Here is a 14,515-nt window from a genome sequence, read left to right on the forward strand (position 1 = left end):
ATGCAGATATGCGGAGCAAGACACCAATTAAAAGTTGATTAAGCCTTAATGATGGTGGGACTGCAGGAGAGATTGCAGGAGAGTCAATTTATTGCTCCTCTCTCGAAATAAAAAATGAAAACGGTTGAACCTCCCCACCACACACGCACACACACACACACACACACACACACACACACACACACACACACACACACACACACACACACACACACACACACACACCTCATATGTTAAGAGCTACACAGGCGTTCAGGCGCTTTCTTTAAGGGGGAGGGGGGGGGGGGGGCTTGGTGCTCTTTGTGTCGGTTCAGTTCAGTCGCCAAGCTTGGCCGCGTTTGCTAGCTCGCCGGTCACTTGTGACATTGTGTGTAGTTTGTGTGTGTGTCTGTGGTTCACACTTCCAAGCATAGCGCCTGCTCCCAGGTCCCCGCGGTATTGGCCCAGCCCGTAGCGCTAGCGTTGGCGGTCTCTCTTGGCTAACTCATGTTTCATTCTTTGGCAATTTGCCCTAATGAAGTCCCCACAGAGCCCTCAGACCACTGTTCTCTTTCTATATTTAATCATGTTATTTTAATCTGCAGGATGAGCTAGCTAGGCTGCCCCTGTGTGTGTGTGTGTGTGTGTGTACACTAGTGTGTACAAGTGTATACTAGTGTGTGCACGTGCGTGCGCAGGTCATTACAATTACTAGGTAGTCAAGAGCCTGTACAACTCCAGGGTCTCAGTCTAAGCTCATCTATTTGTCTTTAAACATTATATCCTAAAAGAGGAAATACAACTGTCATTTGAAAATAAACAGTGACTCTTCTGTGTCTTTTTTTCTACAATGATAACAAACAGGGGTTAATGTTTTGAGTGTCAGGTCTTTGTTGCCATTCTTTTCATCCTTTATTTCTTGTTGTGTATCCATCACAAGGTTTCATACCACACACACACACACACACACACACACACACACACACACACACACACACACACACACACACACACACACACACACACACACACTACTCTAACCTGATTGTTATCCATCTTTCAGTCTCTCTTCGTCTATTCGTGTGTGTGTGTGTGTGTGTGTGTGTGTGTGTGTGTGTATATGACACCACTATCAAAGCTGTCAGTGTCATGTTTGAGTATTGTATTGTTGGGATGAAAGCTGAGCTATACATTGGCAACAGTAACACAACAGATCATACCGTCTGGTTTTTTTTGGGGGGGGGGTGAACATTTTGGTGTTTTGCTAAAGATTGAAGCTCCTTAAAAGGTACATTCAGCAAGATGACATCATCATACACAACGGAGCCAATTGCCATCTTGCTGACTCTACCTTTAAAATGAAAACCAGCAGTAGTTCTAGCCTCGAGTCAGATTTGAGAAAAGTCACGATTGGCTCTGTTATAATATGTTGTGTTTGTCCCTCTCATAGTTAACTGCGTGTGTCCACGGCTCTGCTGCCATGTTGTTCCCCATGAACTGGCAACACATTTACATCCCTGTACTGCCTCCACATCTACTGGACTACTGCTGGTAAGACTCCGCTACTGGCCACACACACACGAGATCTCTTCTTATTCCTCTCACACTATTTTCCAGTGAGGTTTTCCTCCATAATGAACAGTTTGAATGGTCTTCCTACATATTTGATTCCCTGGGCCGGTCAGCACTAAGCTTTCCATGTCTTCACCCTCAGTGGATTTCATTACAACTCATCCAACACTAATCTAACAAGTCTGACTGGATGTTGACTGACCTCAATTTACCTCAATTTGTGGATATATGCAGCACTTAACCTATGGATTCTTGAGTCAGTGCCTAGATATGGCACAGGCAGTGAAATAACATATTTATATACATTAATATTATATTCATATACATTTACTGTAATGTTTTTGCATAGTGTAAAACCTGGTGTTCACTGCCAGCTAAACGTGATTCCCAGCACACTGTGAACACCAATCATGAATGGGTTAACACCAAAACGAATGGGTGTTCCCTCCGTCAGATAATCAAATATCTACCAAATCACATTACAACCTCTCAAACAGAGTTAACCATGTGTTATACCATGACTTGAGCATTGTGTGTTTACATGAAAGGGAGAGAGGTTACAGTATTGTGACAGACCTACAGCAGGCCAGCTGTTGTAGAGAGAAAGAGCAGATCTTATTAACCAGCTAACCTGATTGAGGCAGCGGCCACAGAACAGAATAGGACCTACACACAACACTCCCAGCTCTGCCAAGTCCTGGCCCGGTGACGTTCCCCAGTTAGAGTAATCAGGTTTGCTTGGTTGAGAGCAGGCGGCGTTGGTTTCTGGGAAGTGTGTGAGGCGTTAATGATGTTAGACGGTGCAGGCATGTCCTCCCTGGTCCTCTCTGCCGCTAGCTGATTGGGTTACTGGACAGCGCTGAGGCTTGATTAATGATTAACAGTAAATACTGTATGTCTCATTATAGTCTTTAGTTGGTAATAGTCTTAGCTGGAAAATGATATGTTAATAGTGTTATTTGCAACCGACTGTATTTGAAGTTTAAGATGGTTTTGCTAAAGCTACAGTAACATCACTGTAATAAAGAAAAATATATATATTATTTTTTATTTGTTTCATGTTTGATTCTGATCTTTGTGATTCCTCACGAAACCCAGACAACGAAATACCACGAAATGTAATCCATAGAATAGTCCTTAGGAGGAAGGATTGTTGACATGTATTTGATATTTGTATATAAAAGCATAATTGAAGAAAAACATTTCAAAGTTTGCATATTTCTGACATTTTGTCCTTACCAAGGCCTCCTTTAAGACTCCGTGGTGTTTCATCTGTAGGTGCTACAAAGCAAACAGTTGTCATTTTAAGTTGTACCGCTTGCTCTGTAATATGAGTCATATGAGTAGTATTTTTATATCACTAATCTTTTACATGAATATATGAATATTGAAAAATATAAACATGATTATTTGAAATATCAAATTTTTTGATTTGGCAAATGTTTCAATATATTGTTGAACATAATACACTCTACGGGCATATCAAAGTTCCAGAGTGGGATCTCTGGTAGTTTTAAAGTTATGATCCAATTTGTAAGCATTACCAACAGAGTGAATGTGAAAATGGATTCAAAATGGTAGCCCTCTGCTGGTGATTTGCAGGATATTCAACTTATTTTTACAAGTTAAAGGAGGGCTGTGATTGGTTAAATTGCCTACTATGCCAATTCCACAGGCCATAAATGATTAATATTCATAGTGTAGGCAATTTAGGTAAAGTCACCAAAAGTGTTTGCGTGGAAATGGTACACATTGGTGGTCATTGTAATGCAATGCATTTCTTTCTCCGTCTACATGAAATTTGACATGGCCTTGAATGCATCCTCTCTATGCGCCGTTGATATATCTCACTGGTTTCCAATGGGGAAAATAAATGGGAAAAGGAGATTGAAGTTGCCCGTCTGTGTGTTATTTAAAATCGCTAGGGTCCTTTTAAGATGTCAGGCTTGAAAATCCGTAAAGCCATTTTTACACAGTGAGCTACTACCCAAACCAGATCAAACCAGGCGCATCTGGTTTCAAGTGGCCAAGTCACATCATGTGATCTTCTACTGCGATCTAGTGGACGAACTGGGAATCAAACATGAGATCTGATTACATCAGTGAAAAGGTTACGACTTCAGCTTTCTCCTCATACTGTATGTACAGAGCATTTGGAAAGTATTCAGACCCCTTGACTTTTTCCACATTTTGTTTTGTTACAGACTTATTCTAAAATGGATTAAATTGTTTTCCCCCCTCATCAATCTACTCATAATATCCCATAATGATGAAGAAAAACAGTTTTTTAGAAATGTTTGCAAATGTATCAAAAATTAACATTTTAAATATCAGATTTACGTAACTATTCAGACTCTTTACTCAGTACTTTGTTGAAGCACCGTTGGCAGCGATTACAGCCTTGAGTCGTCTTGGGTATGACGCTACAAGCTTGGCACACCAGTATTTGGGGAATCTCTCCCATACTTTTCTGCAGATCCTCTCAAGCACTGTCAGGTTGGATGGGGACTGTCGCTGCACAGCTATTTTCACATCTCAACAGAGATGTTCGATCGGGTTCAAGTCCGGGCTCTGGCTGGGCCATTCAGAGACTTGTCCCAAAGCCACTCCTGCGTTGTCTTGGCTGTGTGCTTAGGGTCGTTGTCCTGTTAGAAGGTGAACCTTCGCCCCAGTCTGAGGTCCTGAGCTCTCTGGAGCAGGTTTTTAATCAAGGATCTCTCTGTACTTTGCTCCGTTCATTTTTCCCTCGATCCTGACTAGTCTCCCAGTCCCTGCCACTGAAAAACATCCCCACAGCATGATGCTGCCACCAACATGCGTCATCATAGGGATGGTGCCAGGTTTCCTCCAGACGTGACTGTTTCAGGTCAAAGAGTTCAATCTTGATTTCATCAGACCAATCTTGTTTCTCATGGTCTGAGAGTCCTTTAGGTGCCTTTTGGCGAACTCCAAGCGGGCTGTCACTCTACCATAAAGGCCTGATTGGTGGAGTGCAGCAGAGATGGTTGTCCTTCTGGAAGGTTCTCCCATCTCCACAGAGGAACTCTTGAGCTCTTTCAGAGTGACCATCGCAGTCTTGGTCACATCCCTGAACAAGCCCTTCTATCCCGATTGCTCAGTTTGGCCAGGCGGCCAGCTCTAGGAAGAGTCTTAGTGATTCCAAACTTTTTACATTTAAGAATGATGGAGGCCACTGTGTTTTGGGAACCTTTGATGCTGCAGAAATGTTTTGGTACTCTTCCCCAGATCGGTGCCACGACACAATCCTGTCTTAGAGCTCTACCGACAATTCCTTCGACCTCATGGCTAGGTTTTTGCTCTGACATGCATGTCAACTGTAGGACCTTATATAGACAGGTGTGTGCCTTTCCAAATCATGTACAATTGAATTTACCACAGGTGTAGTACCCAGAAAATTGTTTAACAAATCAATCAAATATATTTTACATTTGAGATTCTTCAAAGCCACCCTTTGCATTGATGACAGCCTTGCACACTCTTGGCATTCTCTTAACCAGCTAAATGATGTAGTCACCTGGAATGCATTTCAATTAACAGGTGTGCCTTGTTAAAATATAATTTGTGGACTTTCTTTCCTTCTTAATGCATTTGAACCAATCAGTTGTGTTGTGACAAGGTAGGGGTGGTATACATTTGGTAAAAGACCAAGTCAATCAATCAATCAATCAATCAAATGTATTTATAAAGCATCAGCTGATGTCACAAAGTGCTGTACAGAAACCCAGCCTAAAACCCCAAACAGCAAGCAATGCAGGTGTAGAAGCGCGGTGGCTAGGAAAAACTCCCTAGAAAGGCCGGGACCTAGGAAGAAACCTGTAGAGGAACCAGGCTATGAGGGGTGGCCAGTCCTCTTATGGCTCTGCCGAGTGGCGATTATAACAGAACATGGCCAATATGTTCAAATGTTCATAAATGACAGGTCAATACCTCAGGAGTAAATGTTGGCTTTTCATAGCTGATCATTCAGAGTATCTCTACCGCTCCTGCTGTCTCTAGAGAGTTGAAAACACCAGGTCTGGGACAAGTAGCAGGTCTGATGAACAGGTCAGGGTTCCATAGCCGCAGGCAGAACAGTTGATATTGGAGCAGCAGCTCGACCAGGTGGACTGGGGACAGGAAGGAGTCATTAGGCCAGGTAGTCCTGAGGCATGGTCCTAGGGCTCAGGTCTTCCGAGAGAGAGGGAAGGAAAGAAAAATAAAGAGATTTAGAGAGAGCATACTTAAATTCACACAGGACACCGAATAAGACCGGAGAAATACTCCAGATATAACAGACTGACTCTAGCCCCCCGACACAAACTATTGCAGCATAAATACTGGAGGCTGAGACAGGAGGGATTGGGAGACACTGTGGCCCCATCCAACGATACCCCCAGACAGGGCCAAACAGGCAGGAAGTAACCTCACCCCTTATGCCAAAGCACAGCCCCCACACCACTAGAGGGATATCTTCAACAACCAACTTACCATCCTGAGACAAGGCTGAGTATAGCACACAAAGATCTCGCCCTCTTCACAAACCCAAGGGGGGGCGCCAACCCGGACAGTAAGATCGCGTCCCAGTGGAGAGAGGGGAACCGGCCATGCAGAGACAGCAAGGGCGGTTCGTTGCACAAGTGCCTTTCTGTTCACCTTCAGACTATACTCAATCATAGGACATACTGAAGAGATGAGTCTTCAATAAAGACTTAAAGGTCGAGACCAAGTCTGCATCTCTCACATGGATAGGCAGACCATTCCATAAAAATGGAGTTCTATAGGAGAAAGCTCTGCCTCCAGCTGTTTGCTTAGAAATTCTAGGGACAGTAAGGAGGTTTGCGTATTGTGATCGTAGCGTACGTGTAGGTATGTACGGCAGGACCAAATCGGAAAGATAGGTAGGAGCAAGCCCATGTAATGCTTTGTAGGTTAGCAGTAAAACCTTGACATCAGCCCTTGCTTTAACAGGAAGCCAGTGTGGGGAGGCTAGCACTGGAGTAATATGATCTCATTTTTTGGTTCTAGTCAAGATTCTAGCAGCCGTGTTTAGCAATAAGTTAATTTAGTGCTTTATCCGGGTAGCCGGAAAGTAGAACATTGCAGTAGTCTAATCTAGAAGTGACAAAAGCTTTTGTCAAAAGCTTTTGACAAATGTTTGTCAAAAGAGAGATCAGGGTCCAGAGTAACCGCCGAGGTCCTTCATAGTTTTATTTGAGATGACTGTACAACCATCAAGATTAATTGTCAGATTCAACAGAATCGGCTCTTTCAGTAGTTTAGTTGTAATAGGGTCCAGCATGTAGCTTGAAGGTTTAGAGGCCATGATTATTTTCAGCAATGTGTCAAGGGATATGGTATTAAAAAAATGTGAGTGCCTCCCTTGATACTAGGTCCTGGCAGTGTTGTGCAGACTCAGGACAACTGAGCTTTGGAGGAATATGCAGGTTTAAAGAGGAGCTTTCTAATGATCATGATGTTTTTGTCAAAGAAGTTCATGAATTTATCACTGCTGAAGTTAAAGCCATCCTCTTTTGGGGAATGCTGCTTTTTAGTTAGCTTTGCGACAGTATCAAAAATAAATGTTGGATTGATCTTATTTTCCTCGTTTAAGTTGGAAAAATAGTGAGTGATCTTTGTTACTGCACGGTACTGTCTTCCAAGTTAGTCGGAAGACTAGTTTGGTGTAACGCCATTTCCGTTACAATTTTCTGGAGGCTTGCTTCAGAGCTCGGGTACTTTCTGTATATTATTTTATGTATTTTATGTCAAGAACAGCTCAATAAGCAAAGAGAAACGACAGTCCATCATTAGTTTAAGACATGAAGGTCAGTCAATGCGGAACATTTCAAGAACATTGAAAGTTTATTCAAGTGCAGTCGCAAAAACCATCAAGCTCTATGATGAAACTGGCTCTCATGAGGACTGCCACAGGGAAAGAAGACCCAAAGTTACCTCTGCTGCAGAGGATAAGTTCATTAGCGTTACCAGCCTCAGAAATTGCAGCCCAAATTAATGCTTCAAGTAACCAACACATCTCAACATCAACTGTTCAGAGGAGACTGCATGAATCAGGCCTTTATGGTTGAATATCTGCAAAGAAACCACAACTAAAGGACACAAATAAGAAGAAGAGACTTGCATGGGCCAGGAAACACAAGCAATGGACATTAGACCGGTGGAAATCTGTCCTTTGGTCTGATGAGTCCAAACGTTTGATTTTTGGTTCCAACCACCGTGTCTTTGTGTGACGCAGAGAAGGTGAACGGATGATCTCTGCATGTGTGGTTCCCACCGTATAGCATGGAGGAGGTGTGATGGTGTGGGGGTGATTTTCTGGTGACACTGGCAGGGATTTATTTAGAATTCAAGGCACACTTAACCAGCATGGCTACCACAGCATTCTGCAGCGATACGCCATCCCATCTGGTTTGCGCTTAGTGGGAGTCTAATTTGTTTTTCAACAGGACAATGACCCAGTACACCTCCAGACTGTGTAAGGGCTATTTGACCAAAAAGGAGAGTGATGGAGTGCTGCATCAGATGACCTGGCCTCCACAATCACAGAACCTCAACCCAATTGAGATGTTTTGGGATGAGTTGGACTGCAGAGTGAAGGAAAATCAACCAACAAGTGCTCATTATATGTAGGAACTCCTTCAAGAATGTTGGAAAAGCATTCTTCATGAAGCTGGTTGAGAGAATGCCTAGAGTGTGCAACGCTATCATCAAGGAATCTAAAATATGTTTACTATTATTCTACAATATTACTGTGTGTGTGTGTGTGTGTGTGTGTGTGTGTGTGTGTGTGTGTGTGTGTGTGTATAAAATGCATTAATTATTTCACCCAGTCGTTATTTTATCATTAATAATTTAGTCCTGACTCAGATCCTTCTTTCAAATTCTCTCTTCCCTAGTGCCCCCATGCCATACCTTGTGGGAGTTCATCTCAGTCTGCTGGAGGTAAGTCAAACAATCGCAGACACATCATATTATATCTAAATTAGAATCTGATTCGGAAACTCTCCCGCTATATTTTATTAAATGTATTGTGATTTGGTTATTTCATTTTTAAAAAATCTAGTTTTTAAATGTTTTTGTCACTGTGTAGTGGATGTGTACAGTATATAAGTGTGATCAAAACAGCTGTGATTGCAGCTGTGAGAATGAATTAAACTGTGAACTTCATAACGATGCAATATTTACATTGACGTACCCAACACTGGAAACCAAATCAAAAGGATATTGACAATGCTTTTCCTTTTCTGCCTCTAGGTTTTTATCTGTTGTGTGCATGCTTACCAATTTAAGACACAAATAAATGACAGAGAAAAAGACAGTTTTCACAAACAAAGAGCTTTTGTGCTTCGTTATTGAGAGCTGGTGTGTTGGTCGGGGGTAGACCCGTCACCGCGTGTGTGTGTGTGTGTGACGTTCCTGGCAGTAGCGGTATTCATCACACACTGTACCAGTGACAGACCCTCTCTCGTGCACTGCCAGATCAGCATGCAAGCCTCCGCAGCCACCACTGTCACACAAGTGTGTGTTTGTTGTGTACGACTGTGTGTGTGTGTACTGTATGTGCCTGTATGTTTGCTAGTGTGTGTCTGTGTGTGCATATCTGTGTCAGTGTGTGTATATGAGAGTCTCCGTATCTCAGACTATCACATACAAAAGTGACAAACTCGAGATCTCCAGCCCCACCTGCCTACTGAGCACCACATACATACAGATCCGTGTGGTTTGTAGCTATCAGGAAGACTCCAGCCCAGCACAGCAGACTACTGTTGAGGCATCAGGATTTACGCTGCTAGAAAATGTTTGCAGACTTTGAATGTTTGCTGTGTGCCCTTTTTTCATTTTGGTGTATTTGCCTGTGTGTGTGTGTGTGTGGAGCAAATTTGTTTTTGACTGTAGTTTTAAATGTTACTTGTCAGTGTATTTAAATCTAAAACACTCTGGCTGTAAGATGAGAATGTGGGTTGGAGGTTATAAAAAAGGTCTGTGTGACTTATTATAATGACCTGTGAAATATTTGCGGCACTGTATCAAGTTCTGGAACAATAAAAACTGTAATTGTTCCATTAAAAACACTCCGAGATTAATAAATACGGTCTGTGTTTCAATTTCTTCAGCTTTGTGGGGGGAGGGAGAATTATTTTTCCAACCACAAACTTTTGCTGGTGTGTGTGAGGGATAATTATTTCTTTATGATGATTGGTGTGTGTGAGGGATACTTGTTTCTTTATGATGATTGGTGTGTGTGAGGGATAATTGTTTATTTATGATGATTGGTGTGTGTGAGGGATAATTGTTTCTTCATGATGATTGGTGTGTGTGAGGGATAATTGTTTCTTTATGATGATTGGTGTGTGTGCGTGTTTAGCTGACGACCTGTGTTTTGTCCTCTCAGAGAGTGCGCAGCAGGTCATTGGAGGATGTAGTGATTCTGAATGTGGACACCAACACACTGGAGAGCCCCCAGGATGACCTGCAGAACCTGCCCAGCGACGTGGTGAGCCCACACACACACACACACACACACACACACACACACACACACACACACACAAACACACAGTCTCGGCATCATTCTTATTACACATGCACATACAGTACCAGTCAAAAGTTTGGACACACCTACTCATTCAAGGGTTTTTCTTTATTTTTACTATTTTCTACATTGTGATGGGAGTGCTGCATCAGATGACCTGGCCTCTACAATCACCCGGCCTCAACCCAATTGAGATGGTTTGGGATGAGTTGGACCGCAGAGTGAAGGAAAAGCAGCCAACAAGTGCTCAGCATATGTGGGATCTCCTTCAATGCTGCATTCAAGGAGAAGTTGGTTGAGAGAATGCCAAGAGTGTGCAAGCTGTCATCAAGGCAAAGGGTGGCTACTTTGAATAATTTAAAATATATTTTGATTTGTTTAACACTTTTTTGGTTACTACATGATTCCATATGTGTTATTTCATAGTTTTGATGCTCCACTATTATTCTACAATGTAGAAAATATTAAAAATAAAGAAAAACCCTTGAATGAGTAGGTGTTCTAAAACTTTTGACTGGTACTATATGCAGAGCCTCTTTCACACCTACTCTCTGTCTCTCTTGTTTCTCTCTCACACACACACTCACCATCTTGCACTTATACCTACAGTATTCACACACTCCTCCATTCACACCTTCCTTCTCTTTTCCCGCTTTCTTTCTCTCATTCATCAACACAAGTAGTACAGTGCATTGGGAAAGTGTTCACACCCCTTCACTTTTCCCACATTTTGTTATGTTACAGCCTTATGCTAAAATGGATTAAATAAAAAAAATTCTCATCAATGTACCCAGAATGACAAAGCGAAAGAGAAATACCTTATTTACATAAGTATTCAGACCCTTTGCTATGAGACTCGAAATTGAGCTCAGGTGCATCCTGTTTCCATTGATCATCCTTGAGATGTTTCTGCAACTTCATTGGAGTCCACCTGTGGTAAATTAAATTGATTGGACATGATTTGGAAATGCACACACCTGTCTTTATAAGGTCCCACAGTTGACAGTGTATGCCAGAGTAAAAACCAAGCCATGAGGTCGAAGGAATTGTCCAAATTCTTCTTTACAATGACGGCCTACCCGGGAACAGTGAGTTAACTGCCTTGTTCAGGGGCAGAATAACAGATTTTTACCTTGTCAGCTCGGGGATTTGATCCAGCAACCTTTTGAGTACTGGCCCAACGCTCTAACCACTAGGCTACCTGTGTCATACCCAAAAAGACTCGAGGCTGTAATCACTGCCTAAGGTGCTTCAACAAAGTACTGATTAGAGGGACTGAATACTTATGTAAAAGTGATATTTAAGTTTTTATTTTTAATACATTAGCAAACATTTCTTAACCTGTTTTTCCTTAGTCATTATGGGGTGTTGTGTGTAGATTGATGAGGAAAAAAAATACAATTTAATCCATTTTAGAATAAGGCTGTAACATAACAAAATGTGGAAAAAGTGAAGGGGTCTGAATACTTTCCGACTGCATTGTAAATCCATGTCTTCTTCTGGATGTACACACACACTCTTCCTCACTTGTCTAACCAACCCTGTCCCCCCCACCCCCCTGGTCCTTAGCAGCGCTTGTGGGAAATTCTGCAACGCACACATGCACATACAAATACACACACTGAAAGGCAAGCAGCATTCATCAGCCATCAGATCTGTGGAAACATCTCTCCCCTTCATCTCCCTCTATTCTAATCATTATTCCTCAAAGACTGCTTTTTCTGCCTGCCCAGTGGCACGTCTCCGGGAACGACAGAGCGAGAAAGACTGTTTGAGAAGGGACGGAGGGAGAGGAGGAAAGACTGGGTTTGTGGCAGCAGGGAAAGAGAGAGAGAGAAGAAGGGGGCCAATTACCAGTGGTGTCTCTACAGCCACCTGCCAGCTCCATCTCTTTAATTAATGTAGCACTGACACCGGTCAGTGCAACAGGAAACCAGGGTCACACACACACATGCATGCCTGTCATCCCTCCGTTTGAATCACGCAGGAGGCTGTTTGTTTCCTTCCTCTCTAGGGGGGATTTAATACTCCTTGTGAAGCAGTGTGTGTGTGTGTGTGTGTGTGTGTGTGTGTGTGTGTGTGTGTGTGTGTGTGTGTGTGTGTGTGTGTGTGTGTGTGTGTGTGTGTGTGTGTGTGTGTGTGTGTGTGTGTGTGTGTGTGTGTGTGTGTGTGTGTGTGTGTGTGTGTGTGTGTGTGTGTGTGTGTACTGTACTCATACAGACACACACACGCGTGTGCACACAGGCGCACACACACACACACACACACACACACACACACACACACACACACACACAGCCCTAATAGTATACCTATACCTGCAGTACGGCTACTTCTCTCTCTCTCTCTGACTGTGCAGCAACCCGCCTCTCTGTGCCCAGGGACTCCAATCCTAAATTAAAGCGCAAACTGAGTCTGTCATAAAAGGGAGATGGCTCTTTTGAATCCGACAGGCAACAGAGAAAAGCCTTTGTCTTTGTCGTCTGCTAAATTAAGTGGCGGCTTTGATCCTCGAGCTCGCCATTTCCCTCCGACTAATCACAGAACACACTCTTCATATCACGGCGAATTACACCGCCTGAAACAAGATGTGTCACCTACTACAGTACAGTACCATCATATATTTATTACAGAAAAAAAAAAATCAAAAAAACATTCTCTCTCTCCTGCCCCCTCATCGCTAGGGGTGATGTAGATGAATCAGGAAAAGAGCAGGTACTAATTGCGGGGAATTCCAAGTCCCTTGTTAGTTTGCTCGTTAGACTGGAAGGACGTGCCACATGGCATCTGATAATTGTGTTTACATACAGTAGGATGGTTGAGAGGCATTGCTCAGTTCGTCAGAACCAACGGCCGGGGAACTGAAGGCTTAATTAAAAGAGTCTGTCTTAATCTCAGAATAAGAAATTGTTAACTGGCTGCTTGAGATTAAGGTCATAGAACTGTTATTGCAAACAACGTGAAGTCTTTATAGAACTGTCATAACTTTATACAGCTAAAATGATTAGACACTTCATTTACCTGTTCTCGCTGACTGTACTGTGGCTTCCTAATGAATAGAACGGCTTGGGACTGCCATGACAGCATACGCTAAACCGATCAAGAGCCGTTAGCATTTAAGAGGAAGAATGTACAGTAATTAAATTGGTACTGTTAATATGAATTTATCAGGAGCAAACTGCATTAGTAGATAAAGATTAGCAGACCTGATAACCTGCATCTCCTTCCACCTCAGTATTATTTAACCTGTGATTCAGATAGTGAGAGTTTTCTACAAGTTATCCACATTTAGAAAATCCAATGCCTCATTCCTTCCATAAAGCCAAGTATATTAAAATAGATTAAGGGGCACATTTTTTGGTTTGAGTGTTTCAAGTATATAAAGTTGCTGCGGAACAACTTTGTGCATCAAATCAAATAACATTTTATTAGTCACATGTGGCTTCGGCTGACCACTGGCCCTACTCTGGAGGGGTCAGGGGTCACAGACGTCCTGCATTTACCTGGCCCGCTCCCAGACAGGACCCCGCAGCTGCCCGCTGACTGCCCTTTAACGGCCATTTCCCCCAATTCCACACATAATATTCGAGATTTATTGACTATTAGAAATGCTACTACGCCAATAGCGCTTCCGCTCGGCGAAACAGCTAAAGATTTACAAATAGAGAGAATAATTGGTAAAAGGGTGAAAAAAGGATGTGTGTAACCTTCTGAGAATTATTTTTGACCTGTGTTTTTATTGGAAACATCAAATGAGACCGAGTTTAGGTTCCTGTGTTTAATTGTATTTTTGTTCTGAATTTGTCGTGCTACTACGCACTGAGGATATTCACTTTTGACGGTGGTTATTACACATGAGTCATTTCTCGGTAAAGGTTGAATTTTGGCAGTTGTGAAGGCATTTTCTAAAATAAGCTGTTTGTCTTTTTTCCTGTTGAGATAATTTTTTGTTTAATGAAATTTACGTTTAATCAAATAAATACAAAATATGACATCAGACTGTTTCTGCACAGAATATTTACATTTTTCTTGTTGAGTATTGCAATGAAATGGAAATATAATGCAGCTGATTTATGATACAAATCTATTTCCTGTCCTTAATCTGTTTGGGATATTAAGCACATTTATAGATTTAAAGAAATACTTTTAGAATGTTAAATTACAATATTGTAATGGTGTAATATAATGTTAAAAAGTCCCTTATATTTTGTTGAAGAGAACAATTTGCTCTTAATATGTATTCATTAGTGTGCATAGTTTTGAGTAAAAAAAAAGTTTGCTAATTTGTGGCATGGGTCTGAAAAGGTTTATAGGTTCTTAAACACTTTTAAAGCCGCTTTTCTACAGATGCTACTAATATAGGTCTCTGAGGTCGATGTGTGTTTTATTAAAATCAACGTGTTGACAAGTGTA

At 42.0% G+C, this 14,515-nt stretch overlaps 1 protein-coding gene across 33 annotated transcripts in view; it reads left to right on the forward strand.

Moving 5' to 3' along the window:
• Positions 1–14,515, forward strand: part of dennd1b (DENN domain containing 1B) — a 175,933-nt gene that overhangs the window by 114,753 nt on the left and 46,665 nt on the right. For all 33 annotated transcript variants that reach the window (XM_036969293.2, XM_036969294.2, XM_036969296.2 and 30 more), the window contains 3 exons: positions 1,430–1,530; positions 8,466–8,511; positions 9,962–10,063. In XM_036969293.2, coding sequence (XP_036825188.1) covers positions 1,430–1,530; positions 8,466–8,511; positions 9,962–10,063 — 249 coding nt within the window. The remainder of the gene's footprint in view (positions 1–1,429; positions 1,531–8,465; positions 8,512–9,961; positions 10,064–14,515) is intronic.

Source organism: Oncorhynchus mykiss, chromosome 4 (genome assembly GCF_057628025.1).
Source record: "Oncorhynchus mykiss isolate SJ-2025 chromosome 4, ASM5762802v1, whole genome shotgun sequence".
NCBI lineage: Eukaryota > Metazoa > Chordata > Actinopteri > Salmoniformes > Salmonidae > Oncorhynchus > Oncorhynchus mykiss.